This window comes from Haliotis rufescens, unplaced genomic scaffold (genome assembly GCF_023055435.1).
Source record: "Haliotis rufescens isolate VD_foot unplaced genomic scaffold, xgHalRufe1.0.p SCAF_5, whole genome shotgun sequence".
NCBI lineage: Eukaryota > Metazoa > Mollusca > Gastropoda > Lepetellida > Haliotidae > Haliotis > Haliotis rufescens.
The window spans coordinates 13,913,332-13,940,084 of record NW_025964223.1 but is presented as its reverse complement, the minus strand read 5'-3'; the positions used below and the strand labels follow the sequence as shown (position 1 = coordinate 13,940,084).

The 26,753-nt window shown below is 40.7% G+C and overlaps 3 protein-coding genes across 3 annotated transcripts; 2 read left to right on the top strand and 1 right to left on the bottom strand.

Annotated features, from left to right (window-relative positions):
• Positions 1-607: 607 nt before the first annotated feature.
• Positions 608-26,753, bottom strand: LOC124138258. Its single transcript, XM_046504818.2, has 7 exons — positions 26,520-26,753; positions 25,093-25,241; positions 22,469-23,397; positions 4,957-5,820; positions 3,646-3,872; positions 2,915-2,983; positions 608-1,942 (listed from the first exon to the last, which is right to left on the bottom strand). The coding sequence occupies exons 1-7, from the start codon at positions 26,577-26,579 to the stop codon at positions 1,823-1,825; spliced, it is 2,418 nt and encodes an 805-aa protein (XP_046360774.2). The 5' UTR covers positions 26,580-26,753; the 3' UTR covers positions 608-1,822.
• Positions 9,676-11,059, top strand: LOC124138263 (membrane-associated tyrosine- and threonine-specific cdc2-inhibitory kinase-like). The gene has a single exon (XM_048384672.1). It carries the CDS (start codon positions 9,755-9,757, stop codon positions 10,622-10,624), a length of 870 nt encoding a protein of 289 aa, XP_048240629.1. The 5' UTR covers positions 9,676-9,754; the 3' UTR covers positions 10,625-11,059.
• Positions 15,051-17,590, top strand: LOC124138257 (serine/threonine-protein kinase pdik1l-B-like). The gene is made up of 2 exons (XM_048384673.1): positions 15,051-16,347; positions 16,545-17,590. Exon 1 carries the CDS (start codon positions 15,390-15,392, stop codon positions 16,236-16,238), a length of 849 nt encoding a protein of 282 aa, XP_048240630.1. The 5' UTR covers positions 15,051-15,389; the 3' UTR covers positions 16,239-16,347; positions 16,545-17,590.

The following is a 26,753-nucleotide window of genomic DNA, read 5'->3' as shown; positions in this document are numbered from 1 at the left end:
ATAGTGTATGGATTGCTTACAACCAAATCATGGAAGAACATTTTATATTGATACATTGAGCAGGAATATAAATGACTGGTGCCAAGGTTCTTGTCGCTGGTGCCAAACTCCCTGGTCTCCGGATGCAGCCACTGGTGCAAAAGTTCTTGTCCTGGCTATCCCTGGTGGCAACCATTGGTGCCAATTTACCTGTCTCTGGTGACGAAACTGGGAGTCTCGGATGGTAACAATATTCCTGCTGTATGACGTCACCTTGTAAATAATGAAATCCAGAACAGACAATCCTGGTACAATGACATGCTGTCAACAAAGTAACTGTGCCTGGCCACCAGATCCATTTTGTTGTCTCTTATGACAAGCATTGGCTGCCAAGGTTGGTTGGTTTGTTGTTTAATGCCGCACTCAGCAATATTTCAGCTATATGACGGCGGTCTGTGAATAATCGAGTCAGAACCAGACAAGCATAGTCACCTTTTACGGCAAGCATGGGTTGCTGAAGACCTATTCTACCTCGGAATCTTTATGGGTCGGCTGCTAAGGGACTTATTCTAACCTGGAATCCCTACTAGCAGCAAAACGGCTGAGGATGTAACAAAAACTCTGGCTAGTGAGTTATGATACAACAATTTTATTGACATATTGAACATATGGCCTTTAGTATCAAATACATGTTTTCTGAATTATCTTGCTCCACCCAACATGGAAAGAAACACATGTCATCGATCCCAATTGAGTGGTTGATGCTCAATGAAGTCAATCACTGGATTGTCTGGGCCAGACTTGATTATTTTACAGACCGCTGTCATATAGCTGGAATACTGCTGAGTGCGGCGATAAACAACAAACAAACAAATGGAAAGAAACAAGATTATACCCCAAGTACTAGTCAGATAAATCTATCAGTTATCACAGGTAGGTAATTTTGCTTTGTGTTTAACAGGGGACTCGGGTAGCCTAGTTGTTAAAGCGTTCGCTCGTCACACTGAAGACCTGGGTTTGATTCTCAACATGGGTACAATGTGTGAAGCCCATTTCTGTTGTCCCCCGCCGTGATGTTGCTGGAATATTGCTAAAAGCGGCTTCAAACCATACTCACTCTTGTTTAAAGCCACAAATAGATGAGTTTCCACCAGACAATCAAATGAGTAGGTAGTGAGGGAGTTAAGCGTATGTGGCTTTGAAAAGTATTACTGTGATATCATGATGGATCAAGCTTCCTGCCTATCACTAATTTGACATTTACCACTTGGTTTGTTTGTTTGTTTGTTGTTTAACTCCGCACTCTGCAGTTTTGGATCTATGACGACAGTCTGTAAATAATGGAGTCTGGACCAGACAATCCAGTGACTGACATTATGAACATCGATCCACGCAATTGGGATCAATGACATGCATCAACCAAGGCAGCGAGCCTGACCACCTGATCCTGTTAGTTGCCTCTTATGACAAGCATAGTCGCCTTTTATGACAAGCATGGGTTGCTGAAGACCTATTCTACCCCGGATCTTCACGGGTCTTATCACTTGGTCAAAACCCAAACTTATGTGTTGTGTTGAATGAATCAACAATCCTAATTTGAGCAATCAAGGATTTAAGAAAAGATGTTCGAAATATTCAACACTTAAATGCCTTATAAAAAATAAGAAACAAGAATAAGAATCTATTGGTCCATCTTTTTTTCATCCACAGAAGACAAAAAGATCCTGATGGATGTGAATGACGCTTGACCCCAGTCTGTTTATAATTGAATCTTCCTCAGTTTTTCATATACAGAAGACAAAAAGATCCTGATGGATATGAATGACGCTTGACCCCAGTCTGTTTATAATTGTATCTTCCTCAGTTTTTCATATACAGAAGACAAGGAGTTCCTGATGGTGTTGGGAGACTCAAGGTCACGACCCACGTGTTCTTCCAAGCCACTGATCTCTTCTTTCATGCTCTGAAACAAATATAATAAGACAATGACATCTACAACAGAAGTCTAAATGGTATAACAGATGATAGTATAACCAGGCTTGTGTTACTCGTACAGTGTACTAGTCGTGATGTGAAGATAAGATATCATCTAGAAAAGCTCATTTCAAAGTTGCCATTATGTTATATATATAAGAAAGATTATTTTGAAAATGACTTTATAGACTACAGTTTGTTTATACTGACTGTTCACAAATGTTATTTACATGAAGGAGAACCATCAATGCTTGGAAAGACTAAGTTAAAAGTGTTTTTCATCAGGTAAAGGAGTGAGTGAGTGAGTTGGGTTTAACCCCGCTTTATTCCAGTTATATCATGACATGTCAGTTTAATGTGGGAGGAAAGCCAGAAGTGATGCAGGTCTCAGACGTTTACCACCACGGTGAAACCCACGAGCACTGGTATGGTGCTGACAAACCTAGAAACATAATCGGGGCGAACCAGGACACAATCATAGGTTTCTGGCGTGCCCAAGGGACGCAACTCTGCACAGCGAATCGGGGCGCCTTAGATGACTGGGCCACCCGTGCCCCCCAAGTAAAAGAACTGCAGGAATTGGAGGACAATAAAATGATTTTGTTTTGTTTGTTTAACACAGCACTCAGCGATATTCCAGCTATATGATGGTGGTCTGAAAATAATCAAATCTTGACCAGGCAATCCAGTGATTGATATCATGAGCATCAATCTATGTAATTGGGATACAATGACATGCATAAACCAAGTCAGTGAGTTTGACCACCCGATCCCGCAAGTCGCCTGTTACGACAAGCATTGTTGCCTGTTATGGCAAGCATAGGTTGCTGAAGACTTATTCTACCCCGGATCTTCATTCGTCCAATTTAATGGGGTGTTGGATAGATATGTGGGCAGGACAAAATCTATTATGAGTATATTATTGCCTAGGTGTTGTAGCATGGCTGCTTATAACTCCTACCTCCAGCTTGGTGAGGTACTGTCGGAGATCCTGCACACGCAGATCCGTGTCATCCGGACAGCGGACTGTCTGGAATAATGTATCACAAGACCAATGCAAATGTTGACAAATAGAAACATACTCCAATATTCTCAAGTTTGTGTTCAATGATATTTTACAATAACAAGCTGACAAAAGATAGTTACACAATATACAAATGAAGATAGTTCATACAATATTAGTCTTGAATCACATGTGAGTGAGTGAGTTGAGTTTAAACGCTGCTTTTAACATTATTCCAGTTATATCAAGCTGTGTCAGCTTAATGTTTGAGGAAAGCCGGAAGTGATGCAGGTCTCAGATGCAGGTCTCAGATGCAGGTCTCAGACGTTTACTACTTTAGTGAAACCCACTAGCACGGGTATGGTGCTGACAAACCGGAGCGAACTCACATTCAAATCCTGAATCATAGGTTTCTGGCGTGCCCAAGGGACGCAACTCTGCACAGCGGTTCACAGCGCCTTGGACGACTGGGCCATCCTTGAATCACAAATGGTATATCAACCATCCCAATCCACGCAACTGGGATACGATGACATGCATCAACCAAGTCAGTGAGCCTGACCACCTGATTCCGTTAGTCGCCTCTTACGACAAGCATATAGTCGCCTTTTACGGCAAGCATGGGTTGCTGAAGACCTATTCTACCCCGGATGTTCATGACTAGTTACTGGTATGTCGTCCTGTCTTACCTGAATCCTGTGAACAATGGCGGCTCGACATCGGGCCAAGACCTCCACCCGGTTACAGCTGAGCTGTACAGACAGTCTCTCACTCTTCTGAGGATCAATTGCCATGGATACACTGATCACATGCCCACATGGATCAACTAACTGCAGCTGCGATTTTTTGAGAGCTTCAATATTTATTTGCGAGTCCATCAGCAAATACTTCAACAGTCTGACACATGTATTGTCGCCTGTAACAGAGAGAATCCTATTAGGTCAGACCTCTGCTTAAACTTGGTTACACATCACCCCGACTCATTTACTCTCGTTATGAATATGAATAAATTATATAAAACTACTTGTAGTAAAGGCTGTTGAAAAACTCCAAAACACAATGAATTATGACAAATTGTGAGAGGTAAAAAAAAAATTCTCGAAAATTTGATGTTTTTAACTCTTTATACCAAACGATCTGAATTTTGAACGATCTGAAGTAGCTGAAGTTCAGTTGTGTAAATTATTATATAATCTCTAGACCAGAAGAGCCAGTGATTGATTCTAGCAATGAGTGAGTGAGTGAGTGAGTGAGTGAGTGAGTGAGTTGGGTTTAATGCCGCTTTTAACATTATTCCAGTCATATCTCGGCGTGTCAGCTTAATGTGGGAGGAAAACCCGAAGTGATGCAGGTCTCAGACGTTTACCACTTCGGTGAAACCCACGAGCATGGGTATGGTGCTGATAAACCTAGAAACATAATCGGGGTGAACCGGGATTCGAACCCACAATCATAGGTTTCTGGTGTGCCCAAGGGACGCAACTCTGCACAGCGAATCGCGGCGCCTTAGACGACAGGGCCACCGGTGCCCCCAGCTTGCACACTGAGATACCATGTGGCAGTTCCACATGAATACCCCACACAGAGTATACTGATTCCAAACCGACCAGCCTTAGTTTTATCACTTTCATGCTCAACGCCAAGCAGGGTTACAAAGAATACAATCTAATTTTAAATTTCCGGCTAAAATGGTTGATTGTGGTTTGTTTGTTTGTTGTTTAATTAACGCCGCACTCATCAATATTTCAGCTATATGACGGCGGTCTGTAAATAATCGAATCTGGACCAGACAATCCAGCGATTGACATCATGAACATCGATCTACGCAATTTGGATACGATGACATGCAACAACCAAGTCAGCGAACCTGATCACCACATTCCGTTAGTCGCCTCTTACGACAAGCATAGTTGCCTTTTATGGCAAGCATGTGTTGCTGAAGAGCTATTCTACCCTGGAACATCACAGGTCTTGAAGCAAAGAATGGAACTGTCACATACCTTCCTTGCAACTTGCCTCAAAGTCAGGGGGCAACTTGACCCTTCCAATGCTAATTTCTGTCGTTAGCATCAGTCTTGCACTTGAAACTTCTTCTTCATGCCTTTGTTTTCTCATTGGCTGCTGCCTGACCAATGAAGAAAGAGGTTTCTTGCCCAAGGACTGTGTGGAGTTAACAACTTCTGTGATTGGTTCTCGTAGGTAATACAAAACATCAAGTCTCTGAGTTTTCAAAAGGGCAGGGAGACCTAAACTTGATGTCTTTGGAACTGGGGCATTCAGCTTGAATGACATCTGGTCTCCTAGCAACTCGGAATATAACACAAGATACACTTTAACATCGCAGTATAAAGATGACACACATTTTAAATCCATTGGAACTCTCATTTCCAAACATGACCCTGACTTTAACCCATGTGACAAAGCCATGCCATGTGACCTACTCTCTGTATGTGATTGGTCCTTTGTAACCATGACGACCATCAAACTCCAGTCACATGACAGTGAAATGGGGCTGTGATTGGTCAGCCTACAGATGAGGGCATAGTCCACCTTGTAACCATGTCTAGTTGCTGTAACACTGCAAGAGCAGGAAACTGGATGGTCGTCATCACCTTTGGTTGAAGTTTCTGCTTGGAGAGAATAGTTAGTTATCAGGTGTCCGGCAATGCTGAGTTGGTGTATCAAGTCGTTCAGCTGTTTCTGCTGTTGGAATATCTCTGCGTGTCTCTTGTTGGTTGTGTCCAGCCCCATCAGGAGTTCTTCGAAGGAATGAGTCGAGTGGGCCAGAGATTTACTCTCAGAGTCTGACTGACCTTGAAGCACCAGAATATCACCAAGGGCACTCTGACACACCAACTTGATGCCTGAAATAAAATTTCTTATCTTATCACAATTTTGCAAAAGTAACAATACTATCGAAAAAAGTAACTGCTTCATATAAATTTCCTGAAAAATAAAGTTATTCTCAAATTGAATAATGCATCTTTCAATACATATTCATGAAGACATCTCCTCGTGATTCACAATTTGCAGGAGCATGTTAACACATGGCGCACAATTTAGTTGGTTGGTTGGCTGATTTGTTGTTTTACGCCAACTCAGCAATATTCTAGCTGTATGACAGCGGTCTGTAAATTATTGAGTCTGAACCAGACAATCTAGTGATTGATATCATGCTTCAACCAAGTCAGCGAGCCTGACAATCGATCCCGTTAGTCGCCTCTAGATAACGAAGGATTGTGATTGTGAACTTCATAACAGCAAAAGCTAAAGAAGTCCTATGATCAGAGGAAGGACAAGTGCGAGTCATGGAGGATCTCAAATAACAGGTCAGGGAAGATCGCCAAGCATTATCCCAACTGTTTACACAGGCAAGAGAGGCAGAGCGAAACCAAAAGATTCAGCACAACAGATTTATCTTTGGTGGAAAAATATATCAACACAATCGAAGGAACCATACTGTAATCTGTGTGTCAGATAGTAACAATCAATCTACTATGACAATGGCTACACAACGAAGAGAACCCACTTGCACAGATGTGCCTCATCGCGAACCCACTGTTTGGACCCGGAAGAAGGCAAGGGAGATCACTCCAACGACTCATTTCACGTTCTTAATCAAGGTGCTTACGTGTTTTGATGCACTTTGAGATGCAAGACCGGTTTTATCACAATATAAATCTTGATTATCTATCAGATCGTCTTGACTGCGCCGCCATTTTGTTTAAAGCAAGTGCAAGTGATATGAGAGGTTGAATCTGATTGGTCCATAGGAGAGTCATAGAAGGGATCAAGCCCAGTAATTCCAGCCTAGTTCGGCAAGGGTAGAAACTGTACTTTTAAAGTCAGTTAACTCTCTTGCCTCGGGAAGATATATTTTACACCTAGCCATTTTGAACGCGAAAACATTATACTGACCCAAATACATTGTAGTCAAATGACAACAAATATGTATCCATTCTCTGTCACCCAGGTTCTTTTAAAGGTGTCAATAGCGTCAATAACTTGTAACAGCCACTAGTAGCGCTACAATCGAGCCCAGGAAATCCAGCCTAGTTCGGCAAGGTTGGGAACTTGCCTTTTAAAGTCAGTTAACTCTCTTGCCTCGAGAAGATGGGAAGGAATAGAGTAAGTGTGTACAAAAAAGTATGTGACTTAGATATATCATGGAAGGATGTGTTTATGATACAGAAAATGTACAAAAAATGTAAAATTACTTGATTTCCGATATAAATTTATTCATCGCATCATCTATACAAAGAAAGAACTGTTACGAATGCTCATTCTGTGAAATTAATACTGAATCCCTTCTTCATGTATATTGGGATTTCAAGCATGTTAAAGAGTTTTGGGCCAAAGTAGAATGTTTTCTGAAGGCAAATTGTACAACTCTAACGTTTTGTTAAATCACACTGACATGCAAAACCTATATACAGACTGACAGACAGACAATTTATTATAATATCCCCCCAATAAAATACAGCGATAAACCTAGACAACATACAACAGGTAGGGCCACTCTATATGGATTTACGAGAGACTGGAGTCATGAGAGATACGAGAGACTGTAAAAAGAACATAAAACATTGCACAATAATATGAAGGCTGTTTTTTGCATAACACAAAGTCCATTAAAACCTTGGTTTACATGACGACATTCTTCTAAAAGTATAAAACACTCATCAGTACAGATAGGACAATTTAAGAGTACATGACATTCATCTTCAACAGCATTATCACAGTTAAAACAGACTCTCTCTTCTGTAGCGACCTAGCTCGATGTGTATTGGGGCTGTTCCACTTCTAAATTTAGAAAGTGCACTCCTGTGTGATCAGGGCACAGGGCGAGTAGCATATGCCTCTGTAGAGTATTCATGTTTAATAGTATAATATAATCTTAACTTATTACCTCCCTTACCCGAAACACTCTGTGGTTGTAAAATAGCATGATTCCAGTCAGTTTTCAATCTATCAAATATCACACGTTGTACTTCAGCTGTTAAAATTGTTTTCAGGGGATGAAATGCTCTAAACCAAGATCTCTGAGCTTATTACATATCCTAAACTGTTAATTTCGTTTTCTTCTGGTAGCCCAGTTATTACTCCAGTCAAAGATTTTCCTGGAGATTTTATCTTCGGTTAGACTACAAAACGATTTATAACTTATAATTGACAGAGTATTGGAGTGATCCACGCCATATTTGGTTTAAATTTCCGAAGGCTGGGATAGAATAGGTCTTCAGCAACCCGTGCTTGCCGTAAAAGGCGACAATGCTTGTCGTAAGAGGCGACCAACGGGATCGGGTGGTCAGGCTCGCTGACTTGGTTGATGCATGTCATCGATTCCAATAGCGTGGATCGATGCTCATGATATTAATCACTGGATTGTCTGGTCCAGACTCGATTATTTACAGACCTCCGTCATATTGCTTGAATATTGAATATTGAATAATGTTGTGTTAAACAACAAACCAACGACAATAAGGCTAGCAGTCTCGTAAAACAACACAGAAGCAGAGATCATATACCAATATATACCGGTATATGGTCTCTGACAGAAGCAACCTCCAAGAATGGATGAAGAGTTAGAGACTATTAAACAGAGGAAATAAGCAGTTTTAATAGCTCACCGAAAGACAAGGATATGGACGAGTTCAAAGTAGTTTGCTGAAGACATTTTTTTGGTACCAAAAGTGAAGATTATTATGAGAAACAAAGGAATAGGATGGTTATTTGCTAGGAACAACTCCAAGTTATTTTGGAACACTTGAAAAAAATGTAGATGTGCCTCGGGAATATAAAATGTTGTTACCAGTGGCTTGGGCATTTTCAAATTCTTCTCAGTATTGAGAAACACACTGACAGTGATTATAACTCTCTGATAACAGATATACATAATGAGGATTCAGCTTTGTCTCACACAGACATGTGTGATGATCTTTACACAACTTTCACTGATGAAGAAGTCCTTATGAGTTTGCACAATTTAAAAATAATAAATAAGACATAATAAACGGTATTGTAAGTGAGTTTATGAAATCAACAGGACATTATGTTGCACCTATTTCACAAAAATAGATGCAACAGAATCCCTCACAATGCAGTTTTTCCAGAGGAGAGGGGAAAGAGCATAATCTGTCCCATATTCAAGGGAGGTAATAAGGATGAGCCAGCTAATTACAGGGGAATATATCTCATTGATACTTGATGTAAGGCAGTGTTGTTCCTAGCCTCCATCTTGGTGTCAGTTAAGGGGGCCTTCTAAAATTTTGGATTTAACATAACTCTTAACATAGATTCATTTAAGATACTTATCAAATCTATGGGATACACATATACGCAAATACAGACATCAATGTTTAATATTGTGAAAAGAATCCTACATTAAAGTGTATTGCATTTGCAAGGAATTGATCGGCAAGTACTTAAAAAATCCAGGACTTCTAGTCATAAGCTAAATATGTGCCACATACCTTTGGATTTATCAGGTAATCTAATACCACATTTCAATGTCCATTGCCTGATAAAATTACATTTCGCTGAACCACACAAAGCTATCTAATGACGCTTAAGCTAAACATTCGCCACTTTATGAGTAAGTTCATATTTAAACTTTTCAAAGTTTAGTGTATGCCCTAATAAGATTATGTTTCGCCTACAACACATAGCTATCAAGTTTTAATTTTCCTCGAAAGCTACTTACGCTATGAGTTCAGAGTATTCTCAGTGACACCCACTATCTATCACTATCTGTCATATGAATTCACAACACCCGTGTTCACCAGGGAACAACTCAAGATGGGGGCCGAACAAAGTTACATAGAACATGGAAAACTTGGAGAAGGTCAGTTCGGTGTTGTGTACCAGGTGACGATTGATGGTCAACTATATGCCCTGAAGAAACTGAAGAAGACGCCCAACCTATATCAAACAGATATTATGAGGGAAATAAGAACACTACAAATGTGCTCTGATCATGACAATATTGTGAAATTGTTCGATGTGCAGATGTCTCATGATGAGGTCAATATTCTAATGGAGTACTGTGACCTTGGAACGCTGAATGACTATATGATTGAAAACAGACTAGGGGAGGAAACTATATGTAATTTCATGCTTGACATGGCTCGGGGTATTCAGGGTCTCCATGACAAAGAAATCGTCCACAGAGATATCAAACCCGACAACATTCTGCTAGTAGCACGATTTCTTAGAGATCCCATCTGCAAGATTGCGGATTTGGGACTTGCTCGATTCACCTTTCCTACATCTGGTGACATGGCAACAATGTCCTCCACCTACTATTTGAATACAGGTGGTGGCATCCCCCTCTTTATGGCTCCTGAGGTTTACTCTGGTCACTATACCAAAGCATGTGATATTTTCTCTCTTGGGATGGTCTTCTACGCCATGCATTCTCTACAAACCTTCAACTTCAGCACTCATACTCTGCTGTGTCCAGTCATCCCATATTCAAGTGAAGTGTTTCATCAAGCAAGTCAAGAACAGATCAAGAGGGCAGTCACGACGCATGTGTCCACCAGACAGAACGCCGGCCTGCTGAAGTCTATGCTGGCACTGAATCCACATGTCCGACCTGGAGCCGACGACGTAGAGTCTACTATCAGTTCATACAAAGCTACACGTGACTCATGCAGCCTGGCTTAATTTGTTTTGTTACTTCATAACCACTTACTGGTAAACAAAGTTTGGAACTAGATTGTCAGTGGCATGAGGGTCTTGAGACTAAACCAGTAGTTTTGCCACTTCATAATGTTAATTAGACAGTTCATGTAAAACTACTTATGCAGCTACACTTAATTTGTTTTGTTACTTCATAACTTGGTAAATCACCACATCCCTTTGAATGTGTCAGTTAAAATAATATGTTTAAAAAGTGTCCATGTATTTCCTACTCTGGTACTCATAGTCACCAAACTTACTTGGGCTTTTATAACACCCCAGCTACTTTCACTTTGAGTTCTGAATTCAGTGTGAACTACTGAAGCTATCACGTTTATCACAGTTGATATATGACCTTAATATGTTGATCAATTTACTTGGGTACCGTATATCGCTGTGTATAAGGCGACCCCACGTATAAGACGACCCCCCTGTACACGCCTTAAAAATCAACCCCAAATCCTATACTCCGTGTGTAAGGCGACCTGGAATGAAACACATCACAAGTCTGATTGATATACCGGTAGAAGATTTAACGTGCGCTTGCCGACTGTAGCGTGTTTCACACACGGACATCACAAGTTAGTTAGTTAGTTACTTTGGAGATTTAACGTGCGCTTTCCGACTGATGCATATTTCGCACACATCACAAGTGACTGACTGACTGATATAGAAGATTTAACGTGCGCTTTCCGACTGCAGCGTATTTCGCACACGGGCCTGGCCAGACCATTTAGTGTATTCCGAGAAGGGTGAAAGTGGTGTGTGCAACCCAAGAGGGGGCTTTTAGGGGTTGCTTATATCGATTTTTGAAATTTTAAAATTTGGAATAAATGCCTAGGTGGATGGAGGAGGGAACTAAGGGAGCTGGGTGAGGTGGCTATTTGTATGTTTATTGGATTTTGGGTTGGTAGATTAGTTTTTAGATGCGCTTAATTAGGCCTGTTTTGATTAGGAATACCCCTAGGGCCTTGAAGTTTTCTAGTTTATTTTGAGGGTTTAGTATTTCATCTAGAGTAAGAACCTTATTTAGATTGAGGTTGGTTTGTAGTGTGGTTCTGTGTGTTTGGTAGTGGGTGCAGTGGATGAGTGCGTGTTCTGTGGTTTCGGGTTGTTTGCAGTGGGGGCAGTTGCCTGTGGTGTGTCTTTTAAGTTGTTTTAGGTGGTTATTTAGGTTCGTGTGTCCTGTTTGGAGTTTTGTAATTAATCTGTCAATTTTTTTAGAGGGGTGAAGGATTTTAGGTTTGGCTAGTGGTTTTCTGAGCACTTTTTTGACTTGGCTATTTGAGTTTTGATATTGATTATGCCATTTTTTGGTTATTTTTTGTTTGTTTACACTTTTAATTTCTGATTTTGAGATGGGTAGGTTTAGGCTTATTTCTGGTATTTTGAGAGATAATTTAGCTGCTTTATCGGCGCTTTCGTTGCCGTAAATTCCTACGTGGGCGGGGATCCACAAGAAGGTTATTTGTTTGCCTGCTTTTGTTAGGTCGTTGGAGCTTTTAAGTATTTGGTTTATTAATTTAGGTCGTTTTTTGGTATTTTTGTTTTGGAGGGCTTGTAGTCCACTAAGCGAGTCAGTGAGAATTAGGATTTTTTTGTTGTTTTTTGATTGTTGGTTATGCAGGGCTGAGGCCATGCCCATAAGTTCGGCCGTGAATATAGATTGGTTGTTTGGGAGTCGGTAAGATTGTGTGGATATAACAGGTTGTGTGGTATGGACTCCGAAACCTGTGTGTTTGGAGATCGGGTCTGAAGATCCGTCCGTGTAAATGTGACACCAATTTGGCCAATTTCCGTGTATGTATGCTGGTGTGGTAGTTTGAGCTATGTTTGGGTCGGTTTGTTTATTTATTTGGCTAGCTAGTGTTGTGTCTATTTTGGGTATTTTAAGTTTAGGGGTGAAGATATTTGATTGTTTGCAGTTTTGTTTAAGATTTTTAATTTGGTGTTCATTTAGGTAGTTTGTTATTCTTTGGGATATTGGGGTAAGTAAGGGGTGTTTACGAGCTAGAGCTTGGTTTTTGGGGCTGATGTTTTGGTTTATTAAGTTTTGGATGAGAGGGGTTGATTGGGACGCGGCCCAGAAATTTAAGCTTAGCTGTTCCCTGCGTAGACTTAGTGGCATTTCTCCTGTTAAGGCCTGAAGTGAGGTGCAAGAGGTGCCATGTTGGGTGCGTGTAATTAGTTTGAGAGCCTGATATTGTATTGAGTCAAGTTTTTTAGATAGAGAGTTGTTAAGGGTGTTGTATATGGCGCAGCCGTAGTCTAGTTTTGATCTAATTAGTGATATGTAGAGAGAGAGGATGGTATCTTTGGATGCTCCCCAGTTAGAGCCAGTTAGGCATCTTAGGGTGTTTACGTCTTTACTGCATTTAGTTGTTAGGTTTTGGATGTGAGCATCCCAGGTGAGATGTTCATCGAAAATAAGTCCTAAGAATTTGGTTTGTTTTTTAAATTTGATTGTTTGATTGTTTAGCTGGAGGATTGGGGAGGCGGGTTTCATGTTTTTATGTTTGAATACTATTCCTGTTGTTTTTTCTGAGTTAAGGGAGAAGCCCCATTTGTCAGCCCATTGTTGTATTTTATTAAGAGATTTTTGGAGTAAATTTTGGACCATGTTCATGCTTTTAGTGCGGATCCAGATGGCTCCATCATCCGCGAATTTTGATGTGTTTACTTTAGGGGATAGGCCCTCGAATAGATCGTTTATCATTATATTGAAGAGGGTGGGGCTGAGGATACTGCCCTGTGGAGTACCATTTTCTAGGGGACATTGGTCCGATAGAGTTTGGTCTATACCCACGGTTATTTTACGATTGTTTAGGAAGTCCTGGATGTAGTTTATTATCTGACCTTTGAGTCCTATTTTTTTAAGTTTTTGTATTAGCCCATCGTGCCATACGATGTCGAAAGCTTTAGAGAAGTCTAAGAAGATGCCTGTGGTATATTGTTTATTTAGTTGTCCTGTCTTAATATCTTGTTCTAGTCGGGGACTGAATGAGGGACATAGTGCAGAATATATACATAGCAAGTGGAGGATTAACAGTAGAGGATTAACAGTAACAACAAGGGCATACATGAGTGGGATAACATAGGTAGGTGTGACAACAAAGGGATGATGCTATCACAACACGATGGACAGAAAACACAAAACACATAGTTAGAAGCCAATGGGGCATGAAGCCAATAAACAGGTGATTATTGTTTGATGAGTTCATAGTAGGCGGATGGGATGAAATAGCCTTGATCTCTGTTGATTGATGGCTTGTGGCGGCGAATGTGGACTGCTTCTGTTAGTTTTCTTTTGGTGAAATCATGGAGGTTGTTGGCGAGGATTTGGACGTTGTCCCAGTTGATGATGTGATTGGGACAGTTGATGATATGGTCCGAGATGGCTGATTTGCTGTCGGATTTGATGGTGGAGGTTTTATGCTCTTTGATTCTGGTGTTGATTGGGCGGGACATCATCCCTTTGTTGTCACACCTACCTATGTTATCCCACTCATGTATGCCCTTGTTGTTACTGTTAATCCTCTACTGTGAATCCTCCACTTGCTATATATATATTCTGCACTATGTCCCTCATTCAGTCTTGCTTGACAACGGTATAAGGATCTATACCGAAACGTCGCTTTTTACAGTATTAAAGAAGTTGTTATCCATAGAAATTGTGTCTATCTTACAATTTCTTGAAAACATTTCTCACTTCTCTCAGTTATATATCTGATAAATACTTACATGTGTTGCTGTAAATACCGGTATTCACAACATTGAGGCTACTGGCAACTTTATGTTGCATAAGACCTTCACATTTCATGTACAGTGAGTGAGTATGGTTTTAGGCCGCTTTTAACAATATTCCAGCAATATCATGGCGGGGGACGCCAGAAATGGGCTTCACACAATGTACCCATGTGGGGAATCGAACCCGGGTCTTTGGCGTGACAAGCAAACGCTTTAACCACTAGGCTACCCAACCGCCCCTCATTTCATGCACCGCATCGCCTAACTGCTGTACATACTGAAATGCATGCATATGATGTAGCCTGCTCGGCTACAACATAGATATAGGAACGTATAAAAAATCTACTTGATTTTTAAAAGTGTGATATTTAAACATCTAGGGCAACACTTTCAGTACCAATTGCAAAACGTCAAACAAGCGACCTGGAATGAACGATCAGCTCATCTCACCGCCTAGCTTTAAATGTCTATCTAGTGGTTAACTATACAATGTAACCAGTTGTGGTCATCCCTGATGTATCATTGAGTCACGGGACATCTATTTCCGGACATGACAATAGATAGATCAATGTTTACGCAAAAAGATATACTGTCCATGCACCAGTGTGACCATTGCCGATAGAGGTGAAGACTATACTAGTCAACTGTCTATAGGTGTGATAGTAACATGTACTGCTCGTATCGCGCATACCACATGCACTCTTAGATTAAGGTCCGGGTCAGCACACCTGGCGGGTTAGTGAAGGGAGGATAAATTAAAAAAGATCGCCCATTGTCATTTTCCTAGAAAACATTTTCCTTGCCAGTAGCTACTTTCACTATGAGTTTGCAATATTCTCAGTGACATCCACTAGGCCGTGAACATGTGCTGTTCAAAGCTAGACAATAGCAACCAGGTTTCGTTCTACATTGCACTCCCTGTACCAAATTAGATACAACCTGGTGAACACACACCTCACAACACGTCAGAGCAACATCCGTGTTCATCGAGGAGCAACTCAAAATGATGGCTGCATGTAATCCAGTGCCTCAAATACTTGGAGAAGGTACATTTGGTGTTGTGTCCTTGGAGATGATTGATGGTAAACCATATGCTGTGAAGAAACTGAAGAGAGGGCTCAACCTAGATGAAGAAGCTCTTCAAAAGGAAATAAAGGTACTAAAAACGTGCCCTAACCACCCTAATATTGTGGAGTTGATCAATGCGTGGAAGACTCAAGATGATGAAATCAATATTCAAATGGAGTACTGTGACCTAGGGACTCTGAATGACTACATGATAGTTAACAGACCAGACAAGGGAACTGTGAACAGTTTCATGCTTGACATGGCTCGGGGTATTCACCACCTCCACAGAAACAACATCGTCCACAGAGACATCAAACCCGACAACATTCTGCTGGCAGCACGACCTGGTAATGTCCCCATCTGCAAGATAGCTGATTTTGGATTTGCTCGATTCACCTTTTCTACATCTGGTGTCACGGCAACAAAGTCCTCCACCTACTATTTGAATACAGGTTGTGGCACCCCCCTTTTTATGGCTCCTGAGGTTGACTCTGGTCACTATACCAAAGCATGTGATATTTTCTCTCTTGGGATGGTCTTCTACGCCATACATTCTTTGCAAACTGGCAAGGATGGCAGTAAAACTTTTCTGTTTCCAGTCACCCTACTTACAAGGCTATTTAAAGATGCTCCCCAGGAAGAAATCAATTGCGCAGTCACTACACATGTGACTAACGTAGAGAAAGCCAACCTACTGATGTCCATGCTGGCACTGGCATCGCAGTGCCGACCTGGAGCCAACAGTGTAGAGTCTCTTATCAGTGCACATTATGAAAGATGGTAGTATTGCACTAAATCTTAATCTATCTTGTTACTTCATAACTTGGTAAAACACCACATTCATTTTGAATATATCAGTTTGAGTACTATATTAAAAACCTTCAATGTATTTCCTGCTAGTTCTCTTACACCACAGCTACTTTCACTCTGTGTCCTGAGAATCCTGAATTCAGTGTTAACTACAGAGCACTAGATAAGCTTTTACTTACTTGGGTATTTTACCCATGAGTTTGATTTTTATTGGTTATCCACAATTTTTAGTGGGTATTCAATTTCTTTTTAACCCACATCTCTTTATCTTTGGTCTTTTAACTTGAAAACCTGTTTTGTAACAATCCCTGTAAATTGTTTAAAACAAAATGAAAAGAAGTAAACATATGTGTTACAAATATGTGAGTGAGTGAGTATGGTTTTACGCCGCTTTTAGCAATATTCCAGCAATATCACGGCGGGGGGGACACCAGAAATGGGCTTCACACATTGTACCCATGTTGGGAATCGAACCCGGGTCTTCAGCGTGACGAGCGAACGCTTTAACCACTAGGCTACCCGACCGCCCCATACAAATATGTAACTGTTGGTAAATGAATTTCGCCATCGGCTGATATGCAATGGTTTTATCTACCAGTTGTAATATGTGTATTAGCTTAATTTCAATAGCGTTAATTGAAGTTTTTGTTGAGTATTTCATGTCCTTGGGATTTCATTTGTCTGCGTAGTTCTGATTATCTAATATGTATTTTACACATACATGTATATGCAGCTTATGGTTTACACATATTTTTGTTTCATCACATTCACTGTAGAATGAAATGTGGATTGGTAAACAAGCAACAATGCTTATATCAATACCTCTCCCGATGAGTACATATATATATATATATACATTGGCAGTCTTAATACATGAATAAAAAATACAAATAGCATGTCACAATATAATAGAAAGGCATAATTAATGTATGTAGTTACTGGATACAGTTATCTTGTCTTGTATTTTAGCAATAGTATTTAATAAGATGGCAATTCAGGCAAGAAAGGTGTTCATGGTCCTGTTGAGCAGTATACATTCCTTGAAACCCATCTTCGCGAGGCAAGTGAGTTAACTGACAATAAAAGTCCAGTTTCCACCCTTGTCGATCTGGGCTGGTATTCAGGAGTTACATTTTGGCGGGACTAACGAGTCTATGCATAGTCTAACCACAATCACGCAACACAATTGTCAACAGATACTTTCCAAATCTTTTCATGTTTTTAATCAAGGTGCTCACATGATTTGATGCTCTTCGCGATGTAAGACCCATTTTATCATAATATAGATCTTCATTATCGATCAGATCGTCTTGACTGGGCACCACCATTTTGTTTGAAGCAAATGCAAGTGCTACGAGAGGTTGAATCTGATTGGTCCATAGGAGAGGCATAGAAGGGACACAACTTGCAGTAGCCATTGGTGGTGCTACGATCGAGCCTAAGAATTCCATCATAGTTTGGCAAGGGTGGAAACTGGACTTTTAAAGTCAGTTAACTCCCTTGCCTCGGGAAGATGTTGAAACCATACTCGCCTCACTTTTACTTCAAATAATTTGATGCAGAGAAAACAGTTACATCTATGCTTTTATCCAGGGCAGACAGTTTGGGCTCAGTGACATAGAACCACGTAAGCGTCTCTTAAATGTAAAGTTATCAACTTCAAATAATGGGGTGTTAGGCGAGTGTGGTCGATATTCTATACAGCTGCTTGCTGTTTAGAAATGTGTCACATATTGTCTCATGTCAATATGCAGGAATCTCTTTTACCCCCAAAAATTTAAAATATGTTGCAGTTGTACCATGAACAAGGCCACATAAATTGGGTAACAAAACTTAAAAATGTTAATTTTAGATTCAGATTTTTTTATATCTTGCACTTTCAAACATGTGGTAATAAAACCATACTTTTTAATATGTTATGTCAGCTATTTTCTGGCATAGTAATTTATCAATATTTAACAAAATGGCTTATTATGCACAGTTTAAAACATCCATTTCATGTGAGAACTATTTGAGTAGTATTACTGCAAATTAATTAAGGACCACAATTGAATGTGGACAACATTTTAATATTCCTTGTGAATTTAGAATATGTAAAGTTTATAACTTATATCAGATTGAAAATGAATATCACTTTTTGTTAATTTGTCCAGTTTATAGATATCTCAGGCAAAGCTACATAAAGTCTAAATTTTACATCTTTCCAAATATTCTGAAGTTTAATACATATATATATATGTTTATATGAATAAAGCAATGTACTTGTTTTATGCCAATTCTGTAAGAACACAAATACTCCAACTTTGATAATATGCAATTATGTGAAAACTGCTTCTGTTAATCAAAATCAAAGAATTATGTTGTATTTTGTCCTGTTTGCACCTATATTGTAGTTTGTACAAAAAGGCCCATGGCCTACAAGTACTGAATAAAGTGTGTGTATTCCACTGGTATTCCTTATCAAGTTATAATTTCCTTATAACAGCCCTGATGAACGGGGACCGGGTAAGGTGGGATCGAAGGAGGATTTCACAGAAAGCAGTGGGACAAGCTTTGCGAGTTTAAGGACATCCACGGACGTATTCTATATACGTCTTTGGGACATCCAAGATCCACAGGATCCAATTCTAGGGGAGTAGAGTGGTTTCTCCTCAGCCTTAGAGGTAGCAACACTAGGCGCCAAAACACAAGAGGAGGCTCTCAATGAAGAACATACACACTTGGAAACCCTGTCATGAATGAATGGGATTTTGAACCCTGAGCAGGAGAGCCACAGGCATAATCAACCAGAGATGCCTGATCAGGCGTGTTGGGCTACTGTAGTACCGAAATGACACCTCAGTAGTAGTCGGACGATACACCAATGTAAATCCCGATTTCTAACTTCTCGATGCAAGTATTGATCACAATCACACAAAAATAATTAAAAAGTATCGATTCTTATCTCAAATGTATTCTTCAATAAATGGTACACCAAACACTAATTACTAGTGAAAATGAGTAGTGAATGCGTAAATAATTTCATCCATTGCGCCATACTTGACACTGCCACTGTAAATCGTTAGTGTGCCAGGTATTTGGCCATCATGTCTATGGAAAACATGGCTAACGCACCACAGAAAAGTGCACATGCAAGTATCGTGATACGTATCGGGTCGTGAGCAACATATCATGATACGTATCAGATCGCACAGTTGGTGTATCGTCCCTGCCCTACATCTGAGGAGAGGTCACCAGTGGCGAGCCGACCCGAGGTGAGGATAACAAAGGCAGAGTCTGCGATAGCTGCACCCGAGAAGAGGGAACAGGCACCAACTAAGGAGGCAAAGGTGGCACCTAAGATGGCAAAAGCAGCACCTGAGGCAATGGTGGTGGAAGAGCGTGCACTTGCTGTGAGTAAAACGAAGAGGCCAAGTGGAGGGCATCTGGACTAACTGTGGTGCAGGAGGAGAACCTAACATCCAAGGCTGATAACCCTGTAATGGAGGGGGACGACAATGGAAGCTTGTTGAGGTGCATGGAGAAATGCTTGAGGTGGCGACCGCGCTATGTGAGGAGACGACGGGGTAGGAGCCAGAAAGGATGGCATGTATCGCTAGGCGCATGGAATACATCTGATGGCTCCTGGAGGACTGTCACGATGAGATGCCAGGGAGGGCAATAACCATCAGTGGCAGATGACATTATGTGAGGAGATGTCGCTGCTGAAGAGGCGCACGTAGTTGTGGCAGACGCCATCATAGTACCCGTCAGACAAGTTCCGGAGCAAACAGATAGGTGTGTGTGTGCGTGTGCGTGCGTGCGTGCATGCGTGCGTGCATGCGTGCGTGTGTGTGTGTGTGTGCGTGGGTGCGTGCGCACCTGGAATGGCTGAAGGAGCGAAACGTGAGTGCACGCGTGTGTGCAAGTGTGACCGTGTTACAGGGGACAAGGACGATCCACCCAATGACAAGCCCAATCTGTTGTTGAGGCGGTGGTGGTGACAGTCGCAGATTTATGAGAGGGGCTTGAAGTCTGGCGCTGTAGTTATTGGTTAGCCCTTTTGCGGAGTTTAGCTAGGTAAACGTTGAAAAGGTCGGAGGATAAGTGGGCGCAAGCAGAGCATCGCTTGTCCAAGCAGCAGTGGACCTTGACCTGGAAGTCAGGGCAAAGGCTGTGGAAAGCCAATTTCTTCACATGGCAGTCCACACACTTTTGAAAAGAGGGCGAAGGTCATCGTCAACACAGCTGTTCGCGTAAAAACAAGGGAGGTAGAAACACGCGAAAAATGGAAACCAAAACAGAGTGTTCACAATGTTCTACACTGTTATGTATTCGAAGCGAGAAGGAATATTGCATACTGATGTGGGGGAATAATTTAAAAAATATAACACCTGCAAAAGTAGCTTTGATCTTTGGTAATCTTAACAGGGTGTCACCAAACTTTACAGACGCAGTTGAGGCCCCTTGTTTGCCACTCTCAGTAATTTCATGGCGCAAAACTTTCCAGAATTACAGTATTTATCAGCATGTGCAGTGTACATACATTACCTGCGTGAACTGAAAGAAACAAGAGTCATCAGGAGATGACATATGCCCCCACTTTATAACCCACTTTTGGTTCATTGCCGTTGGATACCTTCAGTTCAGTGAAGGAAAAAATAATGCTGTTCAGTACTTTTTTCAAAATCCCAAATCATCAAAAGACACCAATTCACCAATGGGCTGACCTGTATAACAAGTTTCATCTGGAAATATTGAACAGTTTTGGAGTTCTGCTCTGGAAATGGAAGAAATAGTTTTCATCATGAAAAAGCATAAAACTAAAGGAAATAAAAAAATAATAAAAATCTCAAATCATCAAAAGGCACCACTTGACCGTTTTTCAAACTTGGGGGATAAAAACGTGCAGATGTAGTATATATGGCACTATTTACCAAGTTCACTGCCAATATATCAGCTCACAGTCACATGACTGCCAATTCTTACCAGGATTGTAGTTCGCTCGCCACACCGAAGATCCGGGTTCAATTCCCCTCATGGGTACAATGAGTAAAGCCCATTTCTGGAGTCCCCCGCTGGTATATTGCTGGAATATTGCTAAAAGCGGCGTAAAAACCATACTCACTCATGCTACAAGGATTGTAACGTGTTCAAAACTCAATCATACTATTTATTGCTAGCAAAAGGATATTGCTTGGAAGGGGGCACTTTGCAAGTTTTGTCATTACTGCTAGTTACCTTTATGGCCCTTTCCACTGCTGGTCCTTCTCTCACACAACTTGATACAGTTCACACCAGTGACAGTTCATGTCAAATCCCCGCCATTTGTAACCACGCTACTGCCTCCTGTTTTACCCATCAAACCCCTGAGCTTCCACTCTTGCATGTGCACTCGTAGTCAAGTTCAGAGGTCACTTCCAGTACACTCGAAAGTAAACATCACACAATGTAGTTAGGACTGACATGTTATCAATTACTGTAAGTAATATTCCTGATGAGCAGAATGTCTTATTTTCACTTTTTAGGTATACATGCAGCTATCTTCTTTAATTAATCATCACAATATTTTGTGACCAGTAGCATAACACTAAAAAAAATGACTGGTACCAATTACAGTCAAGTCCCGTTAATCCGACATGGCTGGTTGCACATGATTATGTCGGATTAACAAGTATGTCGGATAAACGAAAATAAGTAGTACCAACATTCATAGGTCATAGCTCGCGAAAGGCTCTTCTGACGTGACCTGTAATGGGATGTCCTCGGCGATAGTGAGAACTTGAATCTGATTTTAACGGGATTGAGGTAATCTTAGCTTGTGATTAAACCTGTTTTCTTTATTTAAAGCATTAATTGTCTATTGTTAAGCTTTGAAATATGCAGCTACCAGCCGACTCGTCTCGCATCAAACACTGGCTGTGTACTCGCGGAGAGATGACCACAGAGTAAGCTGATCATTGTGTCGGATTAACGAGACTGATGATTTCAGTAATTCGTTGCAAATTAGGTGTGTCAGAGTTGGAGTGCAAGACTGTCGGATTAACGGGTCTACATAGCACTGATTTAATCGGTTCCCATCATTAGTGTTGCATAAAGCCGATTGTCAGATTAACGAGTGTCGGATTAACAAGACTTGACTGTAAATTCAATTCTATAAAGGTTGTGCAAAATATATTAAAAATTTTTCTAAAGTATTAATGTATTTTTCAAAGGTACATTTACCTGATGCATCCAGACTCTCTCCATCAACTACAAGTCCATTCACAAACGTCTGATGAAGTAACTCAGACTCAAGGTCCACTGAGTTACCTCCCTTTGGTGGATTGTTGCACCTGGTGAAAACATGCTTGTAGATCTGTTTCCCAGTACTGTGATAGACCATAGACTCAAATGCATCGCAACACACAACAGGGCCAGGAAGGGAAATAATATCATACAAAACACCACCATCAGGTTGTTTAATGTGTACCAAAACTGTCTTCCCAGTCGAGGAACAGACCAAAAGTCCTTCGAAACATTTTGAACCCTGAGGCTGAAGAGCCGTAAAGGGGAGATCACTCCCATCATCTTTTGGTTTAACTTGCAATTTTGTAATGCTTTCAACTGATCCTTCAATATCACACAGAATTTCCCATAACTCTCCTGACAAAAGCGTCTTCATCTGATGGCAAAAGACACAGCCATTTAATGTGAACAGGATTATTGGTGAATGAAGTAGAGCCGCTTCTGTTTTGAACAAGGCTGTGAATAATATCTGATGCAACTGTATGACATCTGTAGACATCCATTTATCCTGATCTTCACCACTGCATACAAGCACATGGAGTCCCAGCTTGTCTGCTTGTGAATCAAATTGTAATGTTGGACACTTTATTTCAAGCGTTGGATTGTTGTTGCTTTGGTCATGGTTTTGAAAGCTATCCAGCTCATAAACCTTGACTTTTCTTACCGGCTCTGTTGATAATGTCAATAGGAGACTCCGCACAACTTCAATACATTTGATTGGAGAGTCACTTTGCAGAATTAGGTGTTCCGAGTCGAGGTGGATCACACTGTCACAGATGGGGACAATGGTAATTTCTTCATCTTCTTCCTTGTCGAGAAGTTCTGAAAATATGGTTTGGTTTCCTTCTTTGGGCTTTTCCTCATCACTGAAATATAAAAGTTATTTATGGGTGAGGTGAGGTGAAATGGGGTTTTACGTCGCGTCCAAGATTATGTACTTATATAGCGATGTGCATACACGTGTGTGTGTGTGGGTACTTGTTCTAGTCCGTAATAATGTTGATTTATAATAGTGCTAGCCCACTGAGATACCATATGCTGCAGTTTCACATGAATACCCTACTCAGACACAGTATACTGACTCAGAGTCGACCAGTCTTTGTTTTAGCCCCTTAATGCTGAGTGCCAGACAGAGTAACAACAAGTACCATCTTTTAACGTCTTTTGGTATGACGTGGCCGGGGATCGAACCCTGGACCTTCCTCTCTCCGGGCGGACGGTCTACCACTAGACCATGGAGGCGGTCAGTTATTTATGGAGAGTGACTGAGAGCAACCCTTGGCTTCCATCGTTGGCAGTATCACAAAAACTCATGGCACCCTGTTGTAATTCCTGAAAATGGAGGGCAGGGATGGTTTTACCCCACTTTTAGTGATATTCCTCCAGAAATGGCCTTCACACATTGTACCCATGTGAGGAATTGAACCGGGGCCTTCAATGTGACGAGAAAACACATTAACCACCAAGCTACCCCGTTGCACAGTGGAGGGTGTGAGAAACCTTCCATGTTGATTTACAATGGGACACTGTGTCTGAGTAGGGCAGTCATGTTAAACAATGGCATGGTATCTCAGTGGGCTAGCACTATAAACCTGGCATTAGTCTGGACAAGTACAAGCAGCCACCCACTACCATGTCACTATATGAGTGCAATAATTTTGGATGCGACGTTTCACTTCACGTTATCAAGGGACACACAATCTGCAACATGACAGCTGAGAAGAGTTATTTCCCCTCTGTCTACCAGGCATTTCAGTGCTAGAAACTAACATTTTTAGTTCACTCGTCCTTATAATGATAAGATATAGCAAAACCCTTATTTTCTACTAGTCCTCATGATACCTTAACTATTGGGCAGTTTGACAAGGACTACAGAACTAGTGTCAATTTCTAGCACTGCATTTTCATTGTAAAGTGAATGGTAGTGTGTGTGTGTGTCTCTCTCTCTCTGCTTTGATGAAAAATGTTGTTAAAAGGTGTTCGAAAACATACAGTCTTCTGGGCTTTTTATTACATATGAATATTTTTCAATAAAGGGTAACATCTCAAATTTGTGGAAAACAGGAAACAATGATGTATACAAGTTTTACAATCATTTCAATAATACAAAGGTATTTTGGTTTTGTTGGAGGGGTCATGTCATTTCAAAAGGGGTGTGGCATCCCTCCCTTGGGTCCGCCACTACATGTAGCATCTCATTCCAGTGTTCCCGTTTACCAGTAATTACCAGTTTTCACAGGTTAAATTAGGTTTTGACCAGTAATTCATGTGACTGCTAGTCCCTGTGGACCGGCAAATAAAAAACCTTATAAATCTTTTGTGGTAAACAAAACATCAGCAATATTCACTTAAGGATTGAAGTTGCATTTGTTGACATTCATCAGCTGATGAAAAGAGTGCCTCACGTGATAAAAACCAGGTAATTTTCAAATGTGTTTTTATTTGTTGAATGTTGGAACTGACAAAAACTGGCAGGACAGGTAGTTTTTCGAGTTGCCAGTCCACCAGGACTTGCAGTTTTAAAAGCCAGCGGGAACACTGCATTCACACGTGGTACTGACCTTATGTCCTCTGAGGGTGTGTCAGTGTCAGGTACATCTATGAGATAGACCTTGTGAGTTTGAGTCAGTACCAGAACCCGCCACACAGATGATGCGTGTCGGCTACATACAGAGAAGTCTGTGATGTCATCACCAGATTTGATGATTACCTGTTGAACAGATACATAGATTCTATCACAATAACATCTTTAACCTTACAAAATCAATTAGGAAAAAACCTGTAATCATTCACAGCGTAGTTTGAGAGACAGGCTTGGAGATCCCGATTCAAATTACAGATGTAATTCATTTTTGGTCTTATATCAACAACGGACCTGTATATTATCATATAGGTCTGAGTGTCAATGTAGTTAGCCCAGTCTAAATTTACAAAAATATATCAAGAATTAAGAAGCTGTATTTGTGTTAAATATGTGAACCTGGATCTTCTGTTTCTATTTTTGTTCAACTTTATTTCAAGTGATTATTGTTTCTCAAACAAAAATCATTTCACATTGTTTTCTTTATTTTACAAGCTACATCTAGATATTTTAATTACCACTGAGCAAGAAAATATGAACTCAAAATTGTCCTGGCACTATTAAAATTAAGCACAAAGACCGCACATATGAGAATATAAGGGTGCCAACCCCTTTTAGGTACGCGGGTGATGAGCCCTGTCGGTATACACCCAACTCGCCTAAAAAGATTTTGACTTGACTCGCCTTAATTATTTTTGAGCAAACTACGGTCAGTTTTCGTATTTTAGAATAAGTATGTAACTATTAGAAATACACAGTAATGCATTTTATACACATAATATACCTAAATGTTAGTGTTGTAGTCTCGGTCCCAATAGTGTAACCGACTGGGCTCTGACTCACTGACTCAACATGAAGTTCAGATGTAAATATGACAGAAGACAAATTCTTTGGATGATACGTTGTTTTTTTAATATTATTTCCATACTTGTGTATGAATATACTACCCTAGTAATTGTGATCATTAGGCCTAACCTAAGTTATATTTGCCAAACGCATACCAAAATATTATATATATTTTTTTGGCGAGTCGGGTCAGATTTTTTTAGGCGAGTCGGGTGAAACTCGCCCTGTCTTTCGCTCTAGCTGGTAATCCGCTCTTTGACACTGTCCGATTGTGTTATAGTGACTGGGCTACAGTGTGGGACTGGGAGGATGTCGCTGTTAGACACCTCCTCAGCCACTTGATGTGCTGATAATAACAATACAGGATGAAGTATATTGTGTGTTACTGAGTTTAGTATCACGGTGCACAGGTGAATGCCTTCAATCGGCTCTGCACTCAGTGTGTTATTTTTGTAAATAGTGGGTGTGGCCATATTCAAAATTGGAAGCTTCCACGTTTTGATTTGTTTGATTGTTATTCATTTGTGGCAATTCGTCAGGCTTTCTTACAACAACAGTTACCTTCCTCTTGCATCCTGCGTATAAATGCAGAAACCGTTTATGAATGACAAATCCTCGCATTTTAGTTTCAGTCAAATTCTCGAAACTCAGCAATTCAAGCCCATTTTCGCGCCATCTTTCACTAGAGTTGCCCCCCTTTCCGTGGAGAAGTCATTGTGTACAAACACGAGCTCACTCTAATATACCGCAGACTGCATTGACATTGAAAAGGGAACCAGTAAACTAGGATTTAAG